Below are 24,921 nucleotides of genomic sequence, written 5' to 3'. Positions count from 1 at the left end.
TTGCCCAGCACAAGGTAAGAAATCTCTCCAAACAGGAAACACATTCCTAGAGACACAGACCACAGAATTCCTGCTAACTTGATCCCACACTCAGAAGTATTATATTTAGAAGTCACTGTTATATATCACTTCATAAGCTCTGAGGACTGGTGTCTCTAGGGGGACCAGGGCATTGACCAACACACCTGAGTTTGCAGGAGGAAAATATTAGTTGATAGAATGTTTGCAGTATTCTCTACCATTTGTTATATTCACTGCAGTATTCTGCACCTAAGACAATGCCTGTCACATATTCAGTGCTCAATAAATGTTTAAAAAGAGAAAGAGAGAGAAGGCAGGAAGGGTAGATGGGAAGGATGATTTTAAATTCTTCTCCCATAAATTGGAATTAGGCTTTAAACATTGGTGTCTACCCTAGTTTTGTCTGCTAGAGAGTAAACAAAAAATAGATGAAGGAATAGCATGCATTATTAACAAAATGCAAAATAGGATTTCTTTTCTCTGCCCCTTTTTGAGATGTAAAGTTTTAAAAACATGTAACACTGATATATGATCCATTGTTACATATTTCACTGTTTTTTATGGGGAAATTAAATTTACCAGTGAACTTTCACAAACGAAAGTACTTCTAGTGCTCTACCTGCTAAATGAGTTTAAGAAATCTTAAGAAAATCTGCACTGATTTATAAACCAAAAATCAGGGCACATGTTCTGGCCACAGGACTACATACATCTGAGCTGTGATTCTCAGACTAAGGGTCTGCTTCCTGCCCAAAAGCCTATCAGAGTCTATTTGAAAAGCATACGCAATGTGAGAATAGCCTTCATTCGGTTTTAGAAACTATTTAGTTTTGGAATTTCAAATAATATTAAGGGGTGGGGGGTGGGTGAGAGGTAAGATTTGGATGTTTAGCCAAATACAGCCCGGGTTTGACAAGGTGAGAAGGCCTGCTCTGGTCCTGCAGACTGTGCTCTTCCTGTGTGCTGAGCGGCAGGGCAGGGGGCAGCGGGCATCCCTCACCTCAGCCCTGGGCTCCACAGACAAGGCTGGAGTTGCAGAAGGGCTGGTGGGCGTGTCGTGTCAGGGCGTGGCTACTAGTGGGAGTGACGCTGCGTGGGCGTGGTTCTGGGCTAGCGCTGCCCAACCGATCTCTTGCCAGGGATCCTCCTCCTCACCCCACTCTGATGATCTAACTGCTCTGACTCGTGATAGACACCGCCTCCACAATTAATGTGCGAGGAAACACCAGCTCACAAGCTCAGAGCACGAGAATGGCTAGACTAACCAGAGAGTCCTCCAAGGCTTCCAGAAATCCCGGTACTCCTCCTCCCTTTTCCACCTGTAAAACTGCTTATGCCAGGGGGCTCTGGCTCCATTCTTCAGGATCCTCCCTGAGCCCCCATTGCCTGTCTTCTCCAATCTTTTCAGGACCCACCTTGGCTATCCTTCCTCTGCTGAGCTTCCCCAGGATGATTAGTTGCTCCCGCCTGTGCCACCATAGCTCCCCGCTCACCCAAAACATCGCATAATTGACCTCTACTGGTCGTCTTGGTGTATGTCACCCATTTTATTTCTATTTGCAACTGTACTATAGGACTGCCATATAGTAGACGCATAGTATTTGATAAGTGAACAGATGAGTGAATGGATGAATGAATGAATGAATGAAGTCTTCTTTGAGGTCCCCTGTCCACAGTGATCATCTGAGAACCTCTACATTTCCTTTGTGTAGCCTCATTTGGTCCGTAGCAACAACGTTGTAGCAATTAGCTGTTTGAATGTGTACTCAGCTTATGTTCTCGACTGCAGGGTAAGCAATTTGCCAGTCTAGAGCCAGGTGGGGAGAGCATTGCTTGGGAATCAGATCGACCTAGTTCCAGTCCCAGAGCTACCACCTATTACTTGTGGCCTCGGGTAATTATCTCTCTGTAAAGTTCTATTTCCTCATATGTCAAATGAAGTTCATAGTAGTACCTGCTCCACAGGGTTGGTTGTGAAGAGTAAATGAAATCCTACGTGTAAAATGCCTACCATAGTGTTTGGCCTCTAGGTGCTCAGTTAATATCAGTGAAAGAATTCAATCTATTGATTAAGATCAGTACCCAAGCACTGACTCTGTCATCAATTTGTAATGTGAGATGTGTCATTTGGAGCAAACTTATTTATAGCCCTTGGGCTTCAGTTTCCCTAATTATACAACAGACGTGTTCCATGTAAGGATCTTTAAGGGTCTTTGACTTCTGCCATGCAGACGCTTTGGGGCCCACATATGAGTTGACAGATGCTGGCAAGCGCGAGGGCTGCAGAGGGTGCTGGGGCTGGGGGACAGGAGAGCGGGGAGTGCAGATTCACTCACCGGACAGGGTCAGGGGCTTGGACAGCCGCATGAGGGCGATGTCATAGTCGTCCTCTTCGTCAGTGTAGTTGCTGTTGATGATAATCTCCGCGATGGAGGCTGCCTCAGGCAACTGGTGCAGGTTGCTGGTGCCCGCATACACCTTCCAGCCCTCCAGGACCTTCTCCCGGGTCCTGCAAGAGCCACAGAGGAGCGTGGTCCAGTACCTGCCTGGCAGCGTTCACTGGCAGCATCAGCTTGGAGGCAGGAGGATGGATAAAATGACCTCTGGAAGGAACCCTCTATCTTATCACTGGAGCCAAAGCAATCCCTCACAGCCCCTCAAAAATTATGAGCTTGCAGCTCTGCACCTTACAGTAATAAAGAGGGAATGATGAGTAAGACCTCTGTGTGACACTCACCCCCCACTATCTCCTCTGCAAGTCACCAAGGATCAAATAAGAGTCTTTGACTTTTGCCATGCTGAAGCTCTGGGGCCTTGATATGAACTGACAGATGCTGGCAAGTCACAGGGCTGCAGAAGGTGCTGGGACTAGGGATAGGGGCACAGATTCACTCACCGGGCAGGGTCAAGGGCTTGTACTGATAAGATCTCAGTATTATTACCCTCAGCAAATTCAGACAGGACAAAGTAACATGCTGAACTCATTATTAGAGAGGCCAGTGCCCCTGAGGCCTGGTCTCAGAGCTCTTTCCTGCCCACCAGCCTGGGCTGTGGGCCCCCAGACACTAGGTCAGCTGGTGACTGTTGGAAGCTGATACAGTGCTCTCCCTGCAATCCCTAGCCCTCAATTTCTGGGATAACTAGGGGCTCCTCTGCTATGCGTTCCAGTTGCAGGAAGCAGCAACAAACCCAAAGTCTTTTGCATTTCACCCTGTTCTTCAGGGGTCGGCTCCTAGTCCCTCTTCCTGCCTGCCTCTCTCCCTTGGGGCCATCAATGGGACTTTCTCATCCTTGGGCCTAGCTCAGAACAAACACCCCCGATCCACACTCTCAGGACCAAGTGAACACCCAAGCTACACCAGTGCCAACTGGCCCATGGGGGCTGGACTCACACCCAGAGTCCTCCTCCACGAAGAAGTCAATCTGCAGCCAGTCCTTCCTGGTGGTCCCTGACCTTGGGCAGTGTCAAATCACCTGCCTCTCAGGCACTTACACGAAGAAGCAGTGAGCGGCAGTGAGCACCCACTGGGCGTCAATGAGCGTGCCTCCACAGATGTGGGTGGTGCCGAAGTGCAGACTCACTTGCCAAGGCCACTTGCTCTCTGAGGCCAGTGCCCCTCCCACGATCCGCCCGGTCATGGCCCTCAGTCCGCAGTCTGGGGAGAAGGAGTAGATGTACTGTGAACCCTGCTTTTCCCAGGGTTCTGTCCGAGTTCCTGATCAGAATGCCTCTGCCGTACTCCCAGGGCCAGGACAGGCTCAGGCAGCCCCGTCCTGAAGGGCACCCACCCTCCCACAGATGGGCTTTGCTCCCTTATCTGCTACACACAGCAGTTCCCGTGAGAGCATTGCCACCACATGGTGGGGTGGTTTCCTGGGATCATTCAGTGGGAAGTTTGACCCCAGGCAGGTTCCTCTTTCTTCTCCTTTACTCATTCTTTCACTGATTTGACAAATGCTTTCTAAGTGTCTCAAGCTTTGGGCATTGTGCCAGGCATTGGGGTCACAATGGTAAGTCCCAGGACTGCCATTAGGAGCACAGGAACGCAGACCAGTTCTAACGTCACCCTGAATTGACAAGCATTATAATGGGGGTCTCTATTGTTTCTAAACATAGGAAGAATACACTTCCCCTGATGCACGGGAGACTCAGACAGCTTCCCTGGAATAAGAGGTTGCTGGGCTGAGCCCCTGCCAGAGTCAGGAGAAGGGGAAATGTTATCCTGGGTGTACCGGTGCCTTACAGGGACTCCAGCCCTGAAGCAGGCCTGCTGACTAAGACACTGTTCCTTACTTGAACTCCAGTGCCAAACACCTCCCTTGGAGGAGTTCTGCCCCTCTGCCCTTTACTCCCACACGACATTGACCACAATCCAAGAAGAAGAATATCTTACGGGAACACTGGAGAGAGATATACCGCTGGGAAGGGCATTCAGACCTGCAGGAGGAGACACAGAAAGTGGGTAAATGGTATATTAGCTACCTCCTCCAGGAAGGCTTCCTGATTGATTCCTGCTCAGTTCCTATCCTGTTTCCAAGGAAGCTACCCTTTGCACAGGAAGCAGGAGATTCTGAGCTTCTCCTTCATGTGTGACACTCTCCCTTCCAGTGCTTTGTCCAGAATGGCAGTGGTTTAGTGCAAATCATCACTCTCATCCCCTCAACTAGTTTTCTTGTGGCAGATTGCAGACATTGGCCCAGATCCATGTTCTTTGAACTTAGGACTTCGTTGTCCCAGCATCTTTTCACGGCTAAACAGATGGCCTGGTGCTCCTCTGACACACTTCCTCAACGCAGATGCAGAAACCACGCAGCACAGAGCAGGCATCCAGATGCAGCAAATTCACGTCCCTTCCTTCACCATTACTTCTCTTGGAGCCTGGCTTCTTCTCTGCCCTCTGCAGAGCAAACAATGCCAGCTGGCAGAGCCCCCAAACCTCCGATGCTTCCCACATGGCCCTCCCTGTCCCTGACACCTGCACCTGGCAGCCCCCTACTTCTCTACCCTGTCCCCAACCCCAGTGATGCTTCTCCCGCCCCAATCCAGTTCCACTCCCTGCAGCAGCTCTCAGTCCAAACACCTGGTTGACTGGAGGTCCCGAGGCTCGTGAATTGCCGCTGACAACCAGGTAAACTCTCAGGGGCACCCCTGATCTCCAATTGCTCTCAGCACTGAGCCTCAAACAATAATTTTTAAGTCAGGAGGCAGTTTGGTGAATAAGGACTGTTTCCGAGATGCCCCGAACACTCATGGTGGACTCCTGGAGGCTGGATCCTAGAAAAGCCAGGGAAGGGGGCTCCCTGACTCAAAGACCCCCTCCCACTCGCTCCTTCCCCTGCTCACAAACAGGCAGCCTGCCTGCCCCACCATACCTGTGGAGGCTTTCCTGGATGGTGAAGTTGTATCTTGAGATTGAGAAGCTGTTGGCAAAATCCCTGTGGGCAACCTCGGTTGTCCGGTAAGCACTACAAGGGAGTAGAGGGGAGAAGAATGAGCCTCCTGGAGACAGGGTCATCCCAAGTCCTCCACTAGGCTTACAGCCCCACCAGCCCTGCTGACAGAGGCCAGACTGTGATGGTCTGAATGGTGGCCAACTCCTCCAAGCAGCAGTCAAGGCCCGATAAAGTGCAGCCCCCCCCCACATATTCCACCACTGCCCCTATCTCCCCAACTCCCCTCCAAGACCCCCAGCCCTATGCACTACTCAGTGTTTCTCAGAGTGTAGACTGGTAGCATTACCATTGTCTGGGAAGTTATTAATATTTGCAATGCTTCTGAATCAGAAACTGGGTGTGGGCCCAGTGATCATCATTTTAACAAGTTCTCTAGTTATGCTGATACGCACTCAAGTTTGACAAACCCCAATCTAGCCCTTTTCTATCCAAACTGTGATCTATTAATAAGCAGCAGCAGCACCCCCCAGACCTATTGAATCAGAGTCTGCATTTTAAAGAATCCCAGGTTACTGAACTGTACATTAAAGCGTGACAACCTCGGGGCAAGCCTACTGGATCTCAGAACACAGTGTGCCTAAGAATCACCTTGGGATGTTTGCTGAGCAGGTTTTAAGTCCTAATCCCAGAGATTCTGATTCCAAGATGCATTTTCACAAGCATGGCAGGTGATTCTAATGTGTTCTACTCTCTGTGTGGAATTTATATATATTTCTAGAACGTGGTACACCCCTGCATGTCACCCTGGCATGACACTTTGCATATGCTGCTCCTCTACCCAGAGGGCCTGTTCCTCCCTTCTCTGCTCTTTCCACCAGTGCAGTTAGGCACCCTCTCCACTGTGTGCCCTTAGTGCTTCACACACATCCTTATCATTACACATCACATCATACTGTGGTTATTGGTTTAAGCCTGTCTCACTGAGCCACACTAGAGGTCCTTCAAGCCTGGGCTCCTGTCTTAATCCTTTGTGTCCAGGTACTACACAGTATCTAGCAAATAATAAAAGCTCAATGAATATTCTTTGAATAAGTGGCATTCAAAGACCTGAATGCCCAAGGGAGGTTCAGGCTTGCGTAAGGCCACGCACACAACTCATGGATAAAAGATGCCCATGGTCTTCCATCTGGATTACTCTGATCCCGCTTTTGTGGCTCTGGACAGGCTGAGGTGGGGTAGAGGACTAGTTCCAAATCCTAACCCCCCACCCCAGGTGTTTTCAGTGCTTCTTCTGTAGAGAACCCACAGTGAGATCTTAAACTCTTCTCCCCACGACCTCATACACACTGACAAACCCCAAACTACCCATCTTGAAAACTCAGTCCAAGAGGGAGATGGAGATGTGTGTCTGGGCTGAAAATCAGGCACTTCTTCAAAGTGGAAAGTCATCGCTCACCTACTCCTTCCTCTACCTGTTAGCACTGCCTGATTTGTTTAAAATCTTTAGAGCCAAAGATCCTTATGATTCTGCCTGGCCTCACCTGGCCCATTTCATTCTCCATTTGATGAGGTCTGGCTCAAGCCACGGTAGCTGTAGCTCGAAGTCCATTGAAGGGCTTTGCACAACCTGAGCTTCTAGTTCCGTGATATAAGAAGAAAAGATCTGCCCAAATGCCTACCCAAGGCGTAGGGCCACCACCGCGATGGTGAATGTGATAACGGATGTCAGGGTGCTTTGAGGCAAAGAACCATCTAGGAGTCCGATACTATTACAGATCTATACATCATTATGTTGGCCTCAGGAAAACAATTTGCTCCAGACTCATAGGATCTCAGGGCTTCTGACTCTGAATACCTTGAGGGTGTCCAGAACTAGTGAGATCAGCCCTGGTTCCCAAGGGTCTTTTTAATACAACGTTTCTGCAACATGCTTGAGAGGCCCTATGAAGAGCCTGAGACATCCCTGAAGCCTGGACTCTGGGGCCGGGTTGGGGGTTACCTCTCGAAGCCCAGCTGCTGGCAGATCTTCTCTGAGTAGGAGTCATTCCAGTTGCTGCTACAGATGGGAAGCCACTGATGGGAGGACCCAGAGTAGATTTTAAGCAGAGACTTGTCCCAGTCAAACCTCACTGCAGGGCAAGAAAAAGGCAGAACAGGTCCTCAGCACCTAGGAAGCATCAAGCTCTTGGATGAGCCGAGTGAGGCTCTGAGAAGCGCCTGTCCTGACAGCACTCCTTGCTGAGGCCTGGGAAAAGTCCAGGAACGTGGCCTGGGTCATGGGCGGGTCAACCAGTACTCAGAAGCCCAGGATGCCTAGCATGGACAGAGCCAAGGCAAAGTCACCAGAGTGCTACAGGCTGGTGCAAACTGTGTATCAGCTCAAATGGGAGGCAATGGACAGGGAATCATTGGGTCTGGATTACATACATGCACACGTGCCCACATACATACATGCACACACACAAACACACACATACACACACATGCACGCACACACAGATATACACACACAGGTATGCCTACACACACATATATACAAACAGGCACACAAACACATGCACATGTACACACACACATGCACACGCTCGCCCACACCCAGTCCCCTTACCGCAGCCCAGCTCATCACTCTTCAGCTTGCAGTCCACCACCCCGTCACAGCGAACAGCATGCTTGGGACAGCTCTCCCTCTGCTCCTTGTACCTGATCCCTGTGTGGCCCCGCCAGAACCGGACTAGAGAAAAAGAAGCAGACAGCTGGGTCACGAGCAGCTCCACAGAGATGAGATACTGAGCAGCCCAAGGCCCTGGGGGTTCTGAGACACCGACCTGCAATCCCTCTTGGACTCTGGGGCTCTCGTCCCCCATCTGTATGGAGAGAAAGGCTGCTCAGGAATGCTCCGGAATGCTCCAGAAAGCTCCTGCAAGCATGGCAGCACCAGGCAGATTCGAGCAGCCAGCCACCCAGAGAGAAAGAGAAAGAGAGAGAGAGAGTACTGTGGAGATGGGGACCACCTTGGGAACTCCCCTCCCTACATACTGGCAAATGCAGTGGCCAGAGAAACCACCTCCTCCAGTGTCCCAGAGCTTCCCTCTCAGAACCCCTCTGCCATCCCATCTTCTCTGTGTTCCACAGGGTCACAGCAGATAAATTTCTGTCCTCACAGTCACACACGCAACCACCATCTGTCTGTTCTCAAAGGCGACCATCCTTCCGGTCTCAGAAGCTCCTGGGTTTTTTCCTTCTCCCTCTCCCCTGCACAAGGGACACCCCTATGCTCAGTTCTTTCCCCATGACTTGTCTTTATGCCTTTAAATGTCTTTTCATTCAATCAGCAATTCTAGGTGGCTGATTCCCACATATACAAGTTGGAGCTAAAACAAAACAGTTTTACAAGCCATATGTGCAAATCTGCTTCACGATTTCCTCCCTCTCTAACGGCAATCTCTTTCCAAACCAGGGGCGGTGGGCCCTCCTGCCTGGAGGCACCTCCCGTTGGCTGCCTCACAGATCCAGGTTCTAATTTCTCACCCCGCCTCTCCTCCTCCACCAGCTCCTCAGCCCCACCCCTTGCTTCTCCTCCAGGGCCCACTGTGCTCTCTGTCACCCAGGGTAAAGTTCGCCGGTGTGTGACTGCTCCGTCCAGGTCCCGACACAAATCCCTCCTAATCTCTTGGGCTGGCCCCTCCTCTCTGTGCCCTGGTCTTCCTCCCACATCCTGGGCACTCAACCCCCAGGGAACCCTGGGCAGTCTCCCTTGGAGTGCTCGTGGAGCCCCACATGGATGTGTAGTGGAGAGGGTGCTGGGCCAGGTGGGGAGTCGGGAGGCCTGGGCTCTAGTCCTGACCCCACCAGGTAGCTGCTCAGTGACCTGCAGAAGTCAAGCCACCTCCCTAGCCCTGGAGGTCTAGAGGCCTCCCTGGCAGAGCTTATGGGGACTTCAGGAAATGCTGTGAAACCACGCTGAGAGCTTTAGTTCTATTCTGTGAGCCCACCCATGGGTGCCATCTCGCCCCTCCACGGGTCATTCCTGCCGCTTTCATGGAGCGAGGTGCTCTGTGGTGGGAAAAGGAGGGAGGGCAGGGCAGTAAGTCACAGCAGGCACCATGCCGAGGCCTTTATGTGCATTATGACAGTGATCACCCCACCCAGTCAGACAGGTGGGGAAACGGAGGCTCAGAATGTTAATGGACTTGTCGAATTCACACAGCTGATCGGTGGCAGAGCCGGGGCCTGCGTGGCACCAAAGCCTGCTCTGCCAGCACACTGCCCCTCCCTCAGAATCCCCTTCAACAGCCCTGCGGGCAGACGTTTCCACGCGCTGGTCCACTCCGCCCTTCACCGCTGGTGCTGCCTCTTTCACAGAATCCTTACTCTTTGGCCTGGCGTTTAAAGCTCTCTACAATGGGGCCCAGCCTTGCCGAACCGAGCAGACGGCTACAGGTCCCTGACTGTTCCTTCTCCACTCTGGTTAGGCAGGTCCCTTCCTCTCCCCCATGCTGTCCTTGCCACCTGGCTTCCCACATTTTCTGTGGCTGCTCATTCGCGCGGATGCCCTCCTGGGCATAATTGCTGTCCCACCTTCCAGGTCTTCATCTGGCACCACAGCCATAAGAAGCTATCCCCTGCATCCAGCCCACATAGCTGTCATCCCCTCCTCATAGTCACACTCAAATGCATTTGCCCTTCAAAATTTCCAGCTATTCTCCCAGGAGACTGTAATCTCCCTGAGGACAGGGCAGAATAATGTACATGCACATTTGCGCTGCCTAAAGTTTCCCACTGTGCTGGGCTCATAGTGGACCCCTGAGCAGAGAGCCCTGGGGCATGCCTGGGTATCTTTGCTGAAGAGAATGGGGAAATTGAGGGGGCCTGAACCCCTGAATGCTGAACACATCATCCCATTGACTGAATATCCTTGATAGACTGTTTCCAATCAGTGTTTTCATGTGTTTTTTTTAATAGCTAGTATTTGTAGATTTTGTTCCAGGAATTGTGCTGTTGTCTGATTTACTCCTCATAATCTAGTGAGGTTGGAATGAGATCTTATGGGGCACATAGTAATGAAATGGGTGAATGAATTTTGTCCCATCAGAAGATGCAGAAACTGAGCTCAGAGTGGTTAACTAACCAGCCCAAATAAGCTGCATAGTAAGTGGCACAGATGAGACCCAAGCTCAGGTTCCTCTAACTTCCACACTCTTAACCTGGATGCCCCACAGGGGCCTGGAGGCAGCACAGTCCAAGGCCATTTGCAGGAGTGTCCCTCTCCGGACACAGTAGCCGGGTGAGTGGGTGGTCCCCACACCTGTCCCCCCGCCTGTCCCCATCCCTGGTCCCACTCTGCCTGGCAGTGCCCAGAACCCACCCCTGCACCCTCCGTTCAACTCACAGAGGATGATGAGCGAAACCACCAGGGCAATGAGGAGGAGCACGCACCCGATGAGCGGCAGCCGCTTCTGGCCCTCCCGCCAGGTGAACTTGGGCAGGCTCGTACCTAGGAGCAGGGCAGCAGCAGGGGAAGGTGAGGCTGGAGAGGAGTCTGACGAGGTGGAGAGGGTGGGGGAAGCAAGGCTGTGGCCCAGGAGGGCCCCGTGAGGATCACTCCACCCCAGAAGTTGAAATGAGATTTTATGGGGCACAAGGTCAATGGAATGAATGAATGAATTTTGTCCCATCTGAAAATGCAGAAACTGAGCTCACCCTGCCTGGCGCCAGCAGTCGTCTTTTACTGTGCTCCTCTCTGGGCCAGCCAGGCACTCTGCCTGTGTTCTCTTAATTCTCACGGCAACCTCATGAGCAGAGTCTTATTAGGCCCATTGTATGGATGGGGAAACTGAGGCTCATGGAAGTGAAATCACTTGCCCGGGGTTACTTGGTGAGTTAGTGGCAGAGTTGGGATTCCAATGCAGTGGGTCTGATACCAAAGCACCTCACCCACCCTGGAGAGGGCAAGGCTGTGGGATGGGCCCCAAACTTCGAGTGATCCTCCAAAGCCACGTATCATCCAGGCCTGGGTGTACTGTGGTGGTGGGGAAAGTCTGAATTCTAGGATGGGAGGAGGACAGCACTGAGGCAGGCAGAAACACTGATTCCTTAAGGGCAGACCCGGTCCCCAAGGCCTATTCGACCTCTCTAACTCCCTAATAGGTGAACCATGCAACCCACAATTTGGAAGGCTGGGGATGGACTTGAACACCTGGTCAGAATCTCTCCTTTTCCTCGCCCACCCACAGATGGGCCCGCTGATCATGACCTTGTTCCACTGCAGACCCCAGCTTCTTAGGTAGACCCACAGGACAGCACAAGGAGAGAACCCTGTGACTAACTGGGGGACCTTGTTACTGAAACCAGTACTCTGACCTGGGTTGTGCAGACTCCAGGGTGACACGCTGCTTTGTTAGTCCTGGCTTCTTATCACCTACCCCCCTTCACGCCTAATTTTCCACGTCTCACGTTTTCACATTTCACAAAAATGTTTCGTTTTTGCCCCTGCCCCCAAGTCCCTCACTGCCCACCCCGCTGCCTCCCCTTCCCCGCATCATTGTCTGCTATGACAACAGAGCACATTGGCTCTGAGATTTCCTCCCTGCCCATGGGCTGCTTCCCATCTCTCTTGTCTTCCCTGCAGCGTCCCCCTTACCTGGGCTCTCCCTGGTGTCCCTGGCAGCTGGTGCTGACCTGGCAGGAGATGATCGGATGGGTACAGCCCCCACTGGTGTTGCTCTAACAAGGTACACTCTGGTTGGGGAGGTCGTCACGGAGGCTGACCTGGCAGATGATGACCTGCCGGATGAGGACCTGGAAGGTGAGGACCGAGCCGGAGACGCCCTGGCTGGAGATGCCCTGGCTGGAGATGCCCTGACTGGAGATACTTGGGCTGGTGATGCTCGGGCTGGAGATGCCTGGGCTGGAGATGCCCGGCCTGGAGGTGTCCCAGCTGGAGATGCCTGGGCTGGAGATGCCCGGCCTGGAGGTGTCCCAGCTGGAGATGCCTGGGCTGGAGATGCCCCAGCCGAAGGTGTTCTTGCTGGAGATGCATTCTGAAAGCAGATCGAAGAGTGTCCCTCAGGCTGCTCCTCTGCCAACTCACCTCAGCTGTCTGCTCTGCTGCACTAGGATATGAATGCTCTGAGGCAGCAGCTAGGGGTTGAGCAAAGCCCCCCAGACAAGGAAGCATCTGAGAGGAGGACTGTGTCCAAGGACAGAATGAAAGCTCAAAGAGTCTGCTGTCCCCCAGCTCTCCTAGGGGCTCCCCTGCCACTTAGGACCTGCAGAGAAGGGTAGAGGGAAATGGGCCATGTGCCCGGGGATTGGGGGTCACCCGCTTAGGCTACGCATGTCTAGGAAGGGTTAAAGGAAGAGGCTGCTGGGCTGGTCACTCACTCTGAGACCTCATATCAAGGGAATGTGGTCCCCTATGGGGAAAGCAAAGACCCCTTCTGCCCTCTTCCCTTCCACCTCCTACATCTGTATCCTTTACTTTCATGTATGTGTGTTAGATTATAAAATATTGTTCTTACTATGAGCTGTAATCCCTAGTTAAGCACTAGTTAAGAAAAGCCCTGACCTGCCAACTGAAGGGGCAGAGCGCCAGTGTGAGCTCATCTGAGGGAGAAAAAGAATGCTGTACAAAGGCCAGACTAAGGTCTTTCCATAACATGGACAAGCCTCAGCTGCAGAAGGCCCTGCCCTTCCTTCTGGTGGTGGCCTGGGCCTCGGCTCCTGCCAGAGGTCCTGGCATTGTGGCATCTTCACTGGCCTGCCTGGTCTCCCTTCCTCTTTTGTACACACTCTAAGTCTTCCCCAACTTCAGGGGGAATTCCCGTAAGCCAGGACAATAAAATACTAATCACTCACGTGCATGGCACGTTAGAGTTGAAAATAAACTTTCACATCTGTGGCCTCACGATGGCCTCACCGCATCCCTGGGAGGTTAGTACTTTTGGAAGCCCATTTTACAGATAGGGAAGCCAAGGTTCAGAGCTCAGCTTGCAGAATCACAGAGTCAGGGTTCTACCCCAGGCCTATTTGTCTCTAAGTCTCCTGCCCTTCTTGAGTCAGAAGAGCTTCCCAGCACAGTCTTCATGAACGGTGTGTACAGAGAGTGCTCATTTTGCCTTTGTGGGACTGGTTAAGAATGGGGCCCCGTGGCCCAGGCAGGAAACCTGGGGATAGGGCGGAGGATTACAACAGGGATCTTGGCCTTGTGGTACTTTCTGGTGTGACCCACCGTTGGGCCCTGTGACCTGCCAAGACCAGGGGTTGCCTAGTGGCCCAGAGCAGCAGGGTCAGGTGGGTCCTCAGGTGCTCTGGGTTAGAGAGACCAGGTTGGAATTTGGCCTGCCTCTAAGGCGGCTGGGTGCCCCAGGCAAGTGACTTCGCCTCTTTACATCTCAGTTTCCTATCTGTAAGCTGGAGTGAAGCACCTTGCTTCATGGTACTGAAGTCACAGACCATACCTGTAAAATGCCCGACACACAGTGAGGGCGTGATGAGCACTGGCTGTGATGGAGGGGTTTTGTTTGTTTGTTTGTTGAGTCTTGCTCTGTCACCCAGGCTGTAGTGCAGTGGCACGATCTTGGCTCACTGCAACCTCTGCCTCCCGGGTTCAAGCTATTTTCCTGCCTCAGCCTCCCCAGTAGCTGGGGCTACAGATGTATGCCACTGCAACTGGCTACATTTGTATTGGAATCTCGCCCTATTGCCCAGGCTGGAGTGCAATGCCATAATCTTGGCTCACTGCAACCTCTGCTGGGTTTAAGGGATTCTCCTGCCTCAGCCTCCCGAGAAGCTGGGATTATAGGCACTCACCGCCGTGCCCAGTTAATTTTTTTTTAATTATTATTATACTTTAAGTTCTAGGGTACATGTACACAACATGCAAGTTTTTGTATTTTTAGTAGAGATGGGCTTTCACCATGTTGGCAAGGCTGGTCTCAAACTCCTGACCTCAAATGATCCACCCGCCTCAGCCTCCCAAAGTGCTGGGACCACATGTGTGAGGCATCACACCACACCTAGCCGGTAGTGGGGTTTTGTTTGTTTGCTTGTGAGAATGCTGGCTTGCTATGAAAAATCTGTTTGAATCTGATTGTCTCCATTCCCAATTGCATTTCCTGGGCAAGCGACATAACGCTTCAGTGCCTGATTCCATGCGTGTGAAATGGGCAGACCTTACCTCCTTCCCCCGGATAAATGGGTGATACACATGAAAAAGCCTGGTCTATAAATGTGTGTCAAACCATGACAAAGATAACGGCCTACTAGCACTTTCCGGGATCCCATTCCCACCTCTTCACAGCTCTTTGCAGTTGATATGGTTAGCATCATTTTATAGATACTGAAACAGAGGTCCAGGCAGGTTAAAAACATGCCCAGATTCACACACCACGTAACTGACAGCTCAGATTCTAGCCAGGCCTGCTAGGAGCAAGGAGGACCTTGACCTACAGTGTCACAAACATCCCCAGGACCTACCTTCGTCTCTTCAGGGCTTGTATGTGCAGTTTTGCACCATTCTGTGATTTGATCCTCACAAGTCTCTCAGTTAGCAAGCTGGGCAGGAATTACTACCCCCAGTTTGTACACAAGGACCCGGGGCTCAGAGAGACCAAACAGCCCACCTGAACGACCTGGTGGTCTTTAGGAACTCTCGCACAGTCTTCTAATTCCCAGGCAGCTCAGGCTGTCTCTACCTGAACAGGACCCTGCCATCCAGCCCCAGCTGCCCCATCAGGAAGTGGCCCAGAGGAAAATGGGTGGGCAGGTGGGGGAGGAAGCTGGGGAAAGCTGTAAAGCTAGAACAGGAGAAGGGAGTCAGGCCAGAGAGGGAACTGGTGGTGAGGGAGCATGGGTGGAAAGCCAAGAACTGCAGAAAGGGCGACACATCCAAAAATGGAATGGAGGCCCTGCAGGCCCTGAGTCTGGGGGTATCTAGCTCTGGTCTGAGTAGAGCAAGTGCTCTGCTGTCAGAGCCTGGGAGGCAGGTGGAAAGCCACTGGACCCCCAGACCAGGGCAAGAGGAGAGTTCTGGAGCCTCAAGACCTAAAGGAGAATTGCCCATGAAGAGAACTACAAGTCCCAACAGGGGCATCAGGATGAAGGGGCAGCCCCCAGACCAGATGAGAGCAGCATCCAGAGTGAGGCCCCCGCTCCACCCCCTGACTCTGACGCTCAACCCAAACCCTCCCAGACATCAAGAAGAGTTCTCATCTTTAGGGATCATCTGAGTATGAGATTCCACACCAGCCTTCTTTAGGCACTTCACAGCCTGCTGTCCCATGCTGCTGGAAGTTTCCTGATATCTAACCTGTTATAGCACTAACTCATTTCTTTGCCCCAATTCTTGGAGAACAACTGCTGAGCCTCTAGCCTCCCACCAGAGGCCTGACCTCACCCTCAGAGTAGAGGCCTTCAGCAGCTGGGGAATGGGAAGGGGAGGAGACTACTTGTTTGCTTGTTTGTTTGTTTGTTTGTTTTGAGACAGAGTCTCCTCTGTCACCAGGCTGGAGTGCAGTGGCGCCATCTTGGCTCACTGCAACCTCCACCTCCTGGATTCAAAAGATTCTCCTTCCTCAGCCTCCTGAGTACCTGGGACTACAGGCAAGCGCCACCATGCCCAAATTTTTGTATTTTTAGTTGAGATGGGGTTTCACCATGTTGGCCAGGATGGTCTCCATCTCTTGAGCTTGTGCCTGCCTCGGCCTCCCAAAGTGCTGGGATTATAGACGTGAGCCACCACGCCCGGCCGAGACTTCTTATCCAAGGTCCCAACCTACAAGGGGCAGAACCAGGACCAGAGCCCAAGCTTCCCAAATCCTGGCCTTTGGCAGTGAGCTGGAGACTCAGGAATGGAAGTAAAATGACCAACTCCTTGATGTGTCCTGGTGTCTCCACAACATGCCTGCAGACCAAAGGCTTCTCAGCCTGCTCAGGGGCAGGTGCACAGGGCGGAGCAGGGGAGTGTGGTCAACTCTGAGCCACGTCCCTGGCCTAACTTTGCCAACCATTCTTTCCTGGCTGTGCCTCTCCTCCACACCTACCCCTGGGGTGGTCTCTGAGGTTACCCCTGGCAGTAACATAATTATAAGCCCTTACCATGCCATGGAACAGGCCCACACCCCAGGCTGTCACTGCTACCACCTGGCTATGCCTCTGTAGCTCCCAAGGGTCCTCACCCAAGGCTTGTTCAGGACCCTCTAGACATTTTGGGGCAGGAAGCAGCATGGCAGGAAGGCAGGGCAGGAATCCGCAGGAAAGCAGTGAAGGGCAAGCTACGGAGGGCTAAGAGGAGGAGCCCCTGGCTCCGGGAGTCTTTCCAAAGCCTGTCCCTGGACAGAAGTCTGTAAGAATTTTTACTCCCGCTTTACAGACTGAGAGGTAGAGGCCCAAAACGTTTGCGTGCTTTGCCCAAAGTTGTTCAGGCCCATCTTATAGTAGAGGACCGACTAAAATCCAAGGCCCCCTGCTTCCAGCCTAGGGCTCTCGACACCACAGCTCCCAGGGGTAGCTCCCCCGTGAGGCGAATGGGATGTTTCTCTGGTTTCCAGTTGCAGACTCTGTCCCTTGGGCCGTTACCTGGTAGGGATGGTAGTAAGTTAGCCAACCCCTGAGTATGTCCAGCCCTTGGCCTCTCCTGGACCTTCTGGGGGCCCAGCCAGTGATGCCAGGGAGAGGGGGGCCTCTGTCTTTGCTGAGTGATGCGGGCTCATGGTTGCTTCATCTCAGTGGTTACGGAGCTGCTGCCGTGGATCGAGCCCCAGGCTCTGCATAGTGAGAGTTCTCCAGCCATAAGCAGCAGCCTGAACTTGAGAAATATGCACTTCAGGTCCCCCAGAGCCTGGGCTTGCAGTGCGAACGATCCCATAAAAAGTTCTCCCTCAATTGAACAATGAGAACACTTGGACATAGGATGGGGAACATCACACACCAGCGCCTGTGGTGGGGTTGGGGGAGGGGGGAGGGATAGCATTAGGAGATATATCTAATGTAAATGACGAGTTAATGGGTGCAACACACCAACATGGCACATGGATACATATGTAACAAACCTGCACATTGTGCACATGTACCCTAGAACTTCAAGTATTTAAAAAAAAAAAAAAAAAAAAAAACTCTCCCGCTAGTCCTGAAGAATGTCCAGCAGGCAGCAGCAGCTGCGATGATGCATCTTCATGGCCTGAGGGCAGGTGCATCAGGGCCCCTTTCAGTCCAGTTTAAGCCAACTGGGCCTCCCTCATCAGCCCTGGGCCATTCCTTCGTAAAGCTATCACCCAGGGTTGGGCATATCACAGGCTGTCAGAACTGCAAGGACTCTGAAAACCCTCTAAGCCAGGCATGGTGGTGCCGGCCTGTAGTCCCAGCTACTTGGGAGGCTGAGATGGGAGAATGGCTTGAGGCCAGAAGCTCAAGAGCAACCTAGGCAGCATAGCAAGACCCCATCTCAAAGAAAAGGAAAGAAAAGAAAACCCACCCAAGCCCTTTATACTATTGATGAGGCGATGAAGGCCCAGAAAGGCTGTGTGACTTGCTCACGGTCACACAGCCAGTTGGGGACGGTGCCAGTTCTAGAACCCTGATCTTCTGGCGCTCATCCTTGGGCTGTTACACAACACTCTGCGCTTCCCCTGTCTGTCCCTTACCAGCCTCCATGAGAAAGGACCCTTCCCAGACAGAGGCCCCCATGGCAGCATCTCTCTCCCAGTGACCCTGGGCATCAAGGGTGCCCATAGGGTGGGCACAGGCAGACCATAGGCCAACAACCCAGCACTCTGGGCTAGGCAAGAAGAAACTCCCCTCCCTAAACCCTTCTGGAAGCACTGGGGACACTAAGAAAGATCAGGAGCTCCCTTCAACAGAGCCTAAAAACCCTCCTTGCCTGTTGGGAACCTGGGGTGCCCTTGGTCTGTGGCAGGGGAGGCCTGAACCTTTCCCAGAGAGGGCCATGCTGGAGTGGGTGACTTTTTTCCCTTCCTCACGGCTAGACCCAGGCTTCACTGTGCCTCCAGGTACCCAAGGCCCTTTCCTACTCTCCCCTCCCTGAACCCAGAGAAACCCCACAAATATAGGTTCCCCTCAGCACACAGGCATCTTCCCCACCATCTCCTCACCCACTACCAGCAGGGCCTGCCTCGCCCTGGGGATGTGGGGCCAGGGGAGCCTCACTTCTGCTCCTAGGCAGGCATGTGACCTTGGGGACAGTCACATCCCCCTCTGGGCCTCACCTCCCTCATCTATAAAATAAGGGTGTTGGACAATCAGCAGTTTTCAAACAGGGTTCCACAGAGCATTTCAGTTTCCATGGAGTTGCCTTGGAGACCAGCTGGTGGGGACTTTGGTGGGCTCTGAGCCCTTACCCCACCTCAGCAGAGAAGATCAACCTTTCAGTTTCATACAGTGGAGTCTACGTAACATTCATTTGAACAAAAGAGGCAGCTGCTACAAAGAACTTGAAAGGGACTGGCCAGGGTAAGTGCTGAAGTTCCTTCCAGTTTCCGACGCCTCCTGTGCACATGAAAAAGCCTGGGAAATCCGTGTTAGACCAGAATCAAGACGCCTCCCTGTTCATTCTTTCATTCATTCATTCATTCATTCATTCATTCATTCATCAAATGCTGTAAAGAACATGGAGTGCCCACTATTGCCAAACAAATAATATTTGATTGCCCAGGAACTTGCTGCCTCATTGTTTCCCTATGTCTGTGCCTTCTCTTGCTGCCAGTCCTAGGGGACTGGCGGCAAGTCACTCAGGGCTGGTACATAACGGCGGCCCCGCTAAAGTTTTGGGTATTGCTTCCCTCCTAGGGAAACCAGCCCCCATCTGGTGCTGTCAAGGCCTCCGCTTGACTGCTAAAGCCGGCGTTCCCTGTGGTGGCTTCCCTCGTGCCTGCGCCACCAGTGCCCTGCCCACTTGTCCAGGCACATCCACCCTCATTGTTGCTATACCAAGAGGAAGCTGTTTTGCCAAAACAAGACACTTAAGCTAAGTGGCCATTGTTACAACAGTCATCCTTCCCACCCAGCTCCCCAGCCCAGGGCCCAATACACACACTCCCACACGCTTACACTCACATCTGCCAAGTCTCAGGGGACAACACAGGGGAAAGCAAGGTGGCTGTGCCAAGGGAAGTCTGCTCCGCACCAATGACAATGTGAAATAGAGGACGAGGTGAGGGCTGCACACCTGCAGTGGCATAGGGCAGGTGCCAGGGTCCTTGGGGTGCCTGGGGCTGGGAGACGGCAGAGTGACTTGAGCCTGCGGGTGAGCCATCTTGGGAACTGCCCAGCCCCCTCTGGAAAGGATGCCTCATCCTGGACCAGCGCCGGGCCCCCAGATGGTTCTCACTAGTCCCTAGCACCTGTAGCCTTGGGCTAATTTCGAACCTGTTCCACTTGAAGAAGGCCCAGTATAAGAAAATCCACTCCACAAAGGAACGTTGCTTCATCAATGGGTCTAATTCAGTCTTTCTTTAATAAGCATTGCACTGCTCTGAGAATTAAAAATGTGACCCATTTTGAAAAGGCACAAAATATGCGCTGTCAAGAACAAATGCACATATCTGGTGTGGCGCACCTGCCATCCCGTTCTATGTAATTCCAGACTGTCAGGGAGCCAGAAGGGAGCCTCAGGGGGGGAATTTGTCCAACCTTCTTCTTTGGTGGGAAAGCTGAGGCACAGGGAGAAGGTGTTTGTCCAAATCTGTAAGAGCCAGCGCTAAATTCTAGGCAGTGATGATAAATTTCAATATTCTGTGACTCTGTCTCTATCTATCTCTATCTCTCTATGCCAGATGCTGTTCTAAATGAGCCTTACTATGGGAAGGACACTATTTTGAGACTCCTTGAGGTAGGTATTAAATTAAGTTTAGCCTAAAGCTGCCTCCTTACATATTTTAAGTTTGGATCAAAAGGTTTCTCCGTACATAATGAACTATAACTCAACTGGACGTGTACACAGACTGTAAGCTACTCTTGTTAACAATCACCAAGTTTGCCCAATCAAAGGCAGCCAACTGTTCAAACCATGTTCAACTAAGGCTGTTTCTGTAGCTCACTTCCATTTTCCAAACGCTACTTGCCTTTTTCTGTCCATAAATCCTCTCCAACCACGCAGCTGTGTGGGAATCTCTCTGAATCTATTCTTCGGGGGACTGCTCCATTTGAGAATCGTTCTTTGCTCAATTAAACTCTGTTAAATTTAATTTGTCCAACATTTTTCTTTTGAGAGTAGTGTTATTATTCCATTTTACAGATGAAGAAACTAAGGTACAGAAAGGTGAAGTGGCTTGCCCAAAGCTGACGGGGAATGTGGTCAGTTCTCTGTCTACCACAACATGCAACTTTCTTTTGAATATGAGAAACTGAGACCCTTCTCCACTTCTTTTCCAAGGTCCCTCTGAAGATCCAGCAGCTGCCAGAGGAGTGCCATCAGGCTCGAGCCCACTGGCCGTCATCTTCCTCACGACATTTTGGAGTTGAGGGACAGAAATCACAATGCATCTGTCTGCAGTAAAGCCCTCAGGGAGAAGGCACAAGCTCAGGCGGCCAGCTTCTCCCAGCCCACTCCTATATAACCAAGGTTAAGAAATCTGCTGCAGATGGGATTACGAGCCCCAACTATAGGCTCACTTTCTTGGGGGTTCCATCTTAAATAGGGGAGTAAAGTTAAGAACCTTAAATAAGGATGTAATGATTCCATTCTTCCATTTCAAGATAAGTTTGGACAATCTTTTTTTCAGAATGAACATGGTACCTGTCATAATATTTGACACTTAATTCATAGATTAATTAGGAGTTCCCCAGTGAAGTCTATTCTCTGTCCTGTATCCCTCCAGCAACCTTCAGATTGGTCCCTGACTCTGAAGAAATGAGCTTCCCGGGAAGACATCGCCCCATCACCCTGTCTCAGGGACAGACTATCCATCTCCAATGGGAGCATGGCCACCCTCCCGATAGCTCAGCCCTTCTCACTCTTGGGTTTAGGGACCATCTCGTTTACGCTCCCAGCAAATTGCCAAGGAGGAGGCCGCATGGCTGTGACTAAGTGTTCAACTTCTGCATGCCCCTGTGTACCCCGCTTACTGCTCAACAGTAAGAGGCTCTGATAACCTCCCAAGGCCTAGGGCCAAGTGACTTTGGTGAGGTAGAGACAAGAACCAAGGAGCCCAGAACAGAGGGCAAGGGAGGCAGCCTGGGAAAGAAGAGTCAAGAAGGGGCTGGAAGAATGGTGGGAAAAATGATGGTAAAGTTTGCAGAAGCACATTGGGGGTTCAGAATGGACCGCAAGACAACTATAAGCCAGAATATAGGATGAGCTGACGTTTCCCAAACCCAGTGCTGGCCCATTCTTCCACCATATCAGTAAGGTACAGAGAATTTGGAGAGGGGCAGAAAACAAGACCTAAAGGAGAAATGAGAGCACAAAAGGGATTTCCTGGAAGAAAAGAAAGTGGAGGCACAGAAGAACAAAATCTTTGGCAGCTTTCATGTGTGTATGACTGGCTTTCCCACAGAGGACAGGCTAGCTGCTCTCTCCCACCCCAAGAGCAGCAGAAGAAAGGAGCTTGAGTGGTGGCAGGACTTGTGGTTAAACATGAGGAAGCAATTCCCAAGCGTGAAAGTTATTAAGCCCTAAAAGAAGTGACTAAGGGAGGTTGAAACATCCCCTTGAAAATCTTAAATGCACACAGAAAGTCACAGTTTTCTGGGAAGGTTTAGGAGTGTAGTGAGGGGTTTAGACAAGGTGACCCTGAATTGCAGTTAGAATGCTTTTGATTTTCCAACCAGCAAAAATGAGATTAAAGTAGATTAGCCTGGATTCCCAACCAGTCAAGTTGATGCTGTAACAGCATGGACGCCCGGCCACAGAGCAGGAACCCGCGACTCAGCCACACAGCCCTGGGGTGCTTACCAGCCAGACCCCAATCCCAGCACCTTCTCCTCCCAGGGGCTCTTTCTAGAACCATGTTAAAAGGAGACCAAGAGATCTTGATCCTAAGTAGCTTCAAACTAGAAGAGGCACAGCCAGTTTCCCCCGAACCTGAAACACAGAGGTGGCCGTCCCACCTGTCTTCCAGCCTCAGCCCTGCTTCCTCAGCGCTGGGAGGATCTGGTCCAAGGCCTGAGGTCACACTCACCCCGTCGCTGTCCCTCTCCATGGTCTCTGAGGGAAGAGTCCTCCAGGCTTAGCTGATGTCGAGGACAAGATCCATGTTGGCCCCTGGCTTCCCAGGCATGTGGGATAAAGGGGTTGGAGGGCCAAGGGCCAGCCCCCACCAAACGGGGCGGGGAAGCCGGTTGGGATACGTGAAGTAATCCCCAGTATAAACAACACAGAACTTGCCAGACCTGTTCCTCTGCCCCTCCTCGTCGAGGCCATCCCAGTTACTCAGCGAATACTGAATTCCGAATACCGGGAACCTGAATCTGCCTTTACTCTTGAAACTGCCCCCACAGAAGCAGTGGAGTGTTCTGAGCTGCTTCTTCAGAGGGGCCCTGAGAGAAAGGGCAGAGCCTTGAGAGGACGGTCTTGGTCCTGTTGACCTGAGCCCCTGAAACAGATGCTCCTGAGGCTTCTGAGGGATGACCCTAACCCCACAGGGTACATTCCAGGCCAGGGACAGAGCCCCACCTATGGCAGGACAGTGGGAACCTTCATCTCCAAGGACCAGGTGTCAAAATCCCAAATCAGGGCACATGGTCTCTGGGCACATGGTCTGGCAATTGTTTTTTCCTGAACTCTGTTTGTTTTTATGAAACGCTTAACAAATAAATGAAAATCAAATGATCTTCAATTATGCACATAATGAATCACCCTCTATTGAAAACAATAAAGAGCCAGAAGCAACACATCAAAGTCAATGAAATAAAACATAGCTATCTAAATGGAAACTGTTCCAAGAAATATTGGGCTGACTCATAGTCCCAAACCTAGACCCATTCTGATCCTCACAGTCAAAAGAAGTAGAGGAAGGGCTATTGCAAAAGGAGTGCTTAGCGCCTCCGATCCCAGCTGAGCTGCTGCCGAGAACTGCAAAAAAAGAAAAAGGAGTTCCTGGTGAGGTTTGGGAAGAACTTTCCTGAGCATTTGGAGGCACCAAGATTTTTAGAGTTTGAAGGAAGCTCATGGATCTTTAGTGGTTCAATCATCTCATTTTACAGATGGAGAGACAGAGGGCCAGAGAGGCTAAGGAATGTGCTCAAGCCACACAGCAAACAATAGCAGCAGCAATAATCTAAAGATGCCAAGAACCCTGTGAAACACTTCACACGCATCCTTCACGTGCTCATTCAACAAATATGTACTGAGTGCCTGGCATTGCTTTAGGTGCTGGGGACACAGGAACAAAATAGGCAAAGGCTCCGGCCCTATGGCTCTAGTATTTGGGGTTGGGGAAAAGCAGACAAAATCAATACATCAGTTACACAGCCTCCTAGAAAGTGAGAAATACTGTTCAGAAAAATAAAGCAGTGAAAGGATCGAGAAGGCAGGGGAGGCGGAGTCCTGGCCATTGGGAACAGGATGGTCAGACCGGGCTCTCTGTGGTGACATTTGAGCAAAAACTGAAAGGAAGTGACTACTATCCTCCCCATTTACATTCGAGAAAACAGAAACTTCTAGCTCACAATGGAAGCTGTGCCCCAGCTTAGGGTATCTTGAGGGAAATCTAACCCAGAGGCAAGAGGCTGGAGGAGAGCACCCTGGAGGGCCCAGGCAGGGACCCTAGAGTTCTCTCATCTTGGCTTATTGTCTGAGCCACTTCTCTGGCTTTCAAAGAGAGCAGAATTCAGCCACAGGCCACATCCCCTTCCTGCCCCATCCACCGGCCCACCATGACGAAGGGACCCCTCCCATCCTGAGGAGAGACAGGCCTCCTGTCCTCAGCTCTTCCTCTTCCCTCTCTCCTAGGGAAGAGCCCAGCCCCTCTCTGGCTGCCACTGAGCCCTGGCACCCTCAGGCCAGATCTGAGGGCCTCCACTTTATCCCCCAAGCAGGCCACTGGTCTCCAAAGGGCACCCCCAGCCCCCTTCCCTGAAGGTCCCACCAACCTCAGGCTCGGGGGTCTGGGCGAGTGGGGGGGAAATGAGAACCCTAACTCTGAGGGGAACTTGCAAGGCCTGACAGGTTCACCATCGGGAAAATGAGGAGAACACATAGAACCAGAGGAAGTGTCTGGCACGGGGCACTGGGCAGGCTGGGAAGGAATGTCACTTTCATCTCTTGCTCTTTTCCTTGGTTTCCATCAGAGACACTGTCCCTGTCCCAGAGTCCTCACTGACCAAGCCACCTGACCCACGTGACATCCCCTTCAAGGGCAGTTCAGTTCAGCAAGCATTAACTGCTCAGCACCAGGCCCACGGTGGCTGCTAGGGAGTCAGGGTGGTGGGCAAAGAAGAGAAAGGCAGGGGCCCTGCCCTGGGAGAAGACACAGTTGATGTGTTGGGTGGGCAGTGGAGGCGACACTGAGGCATGACATTCCTTGCTGGTGGTTTTCCTATTTCCAGAGT

General features: G+C 51.8%; 1 protein-coding gene and 1 long non-coding RNA gene across 3 annotated transcripts in view; one reads left to right on the top strand and one right to left on the bottom strand.

Moving 5' to 3' along the window:
* The window catches only part of TMPRSS13 (transmembrane serine protease 13), a 28,272-nt gene extending 5,550 nt beyond the window's left edge, over positions 1–22,722 (bottom strand). The window contains exons 1-10 of one of the 2 annotated variants that reach the window (XM_017883273.1): positions 22,551–22,637; positions 12,363–12,455; positions 12,056–12,317; positions 10,805–10,909; positions 8,024–8,146; positions 7,415–7,544; positions 5,395–5,487; positions 4,416–4,459; positions 3,515–3,677; positions 2,358–2,530 (exon numbers count right to left, since the gene is read on the bottom strand). In XM_017883273.1, the coding sequence (XP_017738762.1) occupies positions 2,358–2,530; positions 3,515–3,677; positions 4,416–4,459; positions 5,395–5,487; positions 7,415–7,544; positions 8,024–8,146; positions 10,805–10,909; positions 12,056–12,317; positions 12,363–12,455; positions 22,551–22,571 (1,207 nt within the window). In that variant the 5' untranslated portion in view covers positions 22,572–22,637. Of the gene's footprint in view, positions 1–2,357; positions 2,531–3,514; positions 3,678–4,415; positions 4,460–5,394; positions 5,488–7,414; positions 7,545–8,023; positions 8,147–10,804; positions 10,910–12,055; positions 12,456–22,550 lie in introns of both variants that reach the window. The other variant, XM_017883272.1, reaches the window with a different exon arrangement.
* On the top strand, positions 18,753–21,065 carry LOC108536481 (uncharacterized). Its single transcript, XR_001887525.1, has 3 exons — positions 18,753–18,882; positions 20,205–20,260; positions 20,804–21,065. It is a non-coding gene; the product is annotated as an uncharacterized LOC108536481 (long non-coding RNA).
* Positions 22,723–24,921: the final 2,199 nt, after the last annotated feature.

Source organism: Rhinopithecus bieti, unplaced genomic scaffold (assembly GCF_001698545.2).
Source record: "Rhinopithecus bieti isolate Rb0 unplaced genomic scaffold, ASM169854v2 scaffold_11964, whole genome shotgun sequence".
Taxonomy (NCBI): Eukaryota; Metazoa; Chordata; class Mammalia; order Primates; family Cercopithecidae; genus Rhinopithecus; species Rhinopithecus bieti.
Note: the sequence above shows the minus strand (reverse complement) of the source record. Positions and strands in the feature narration are given on the sequence as shown.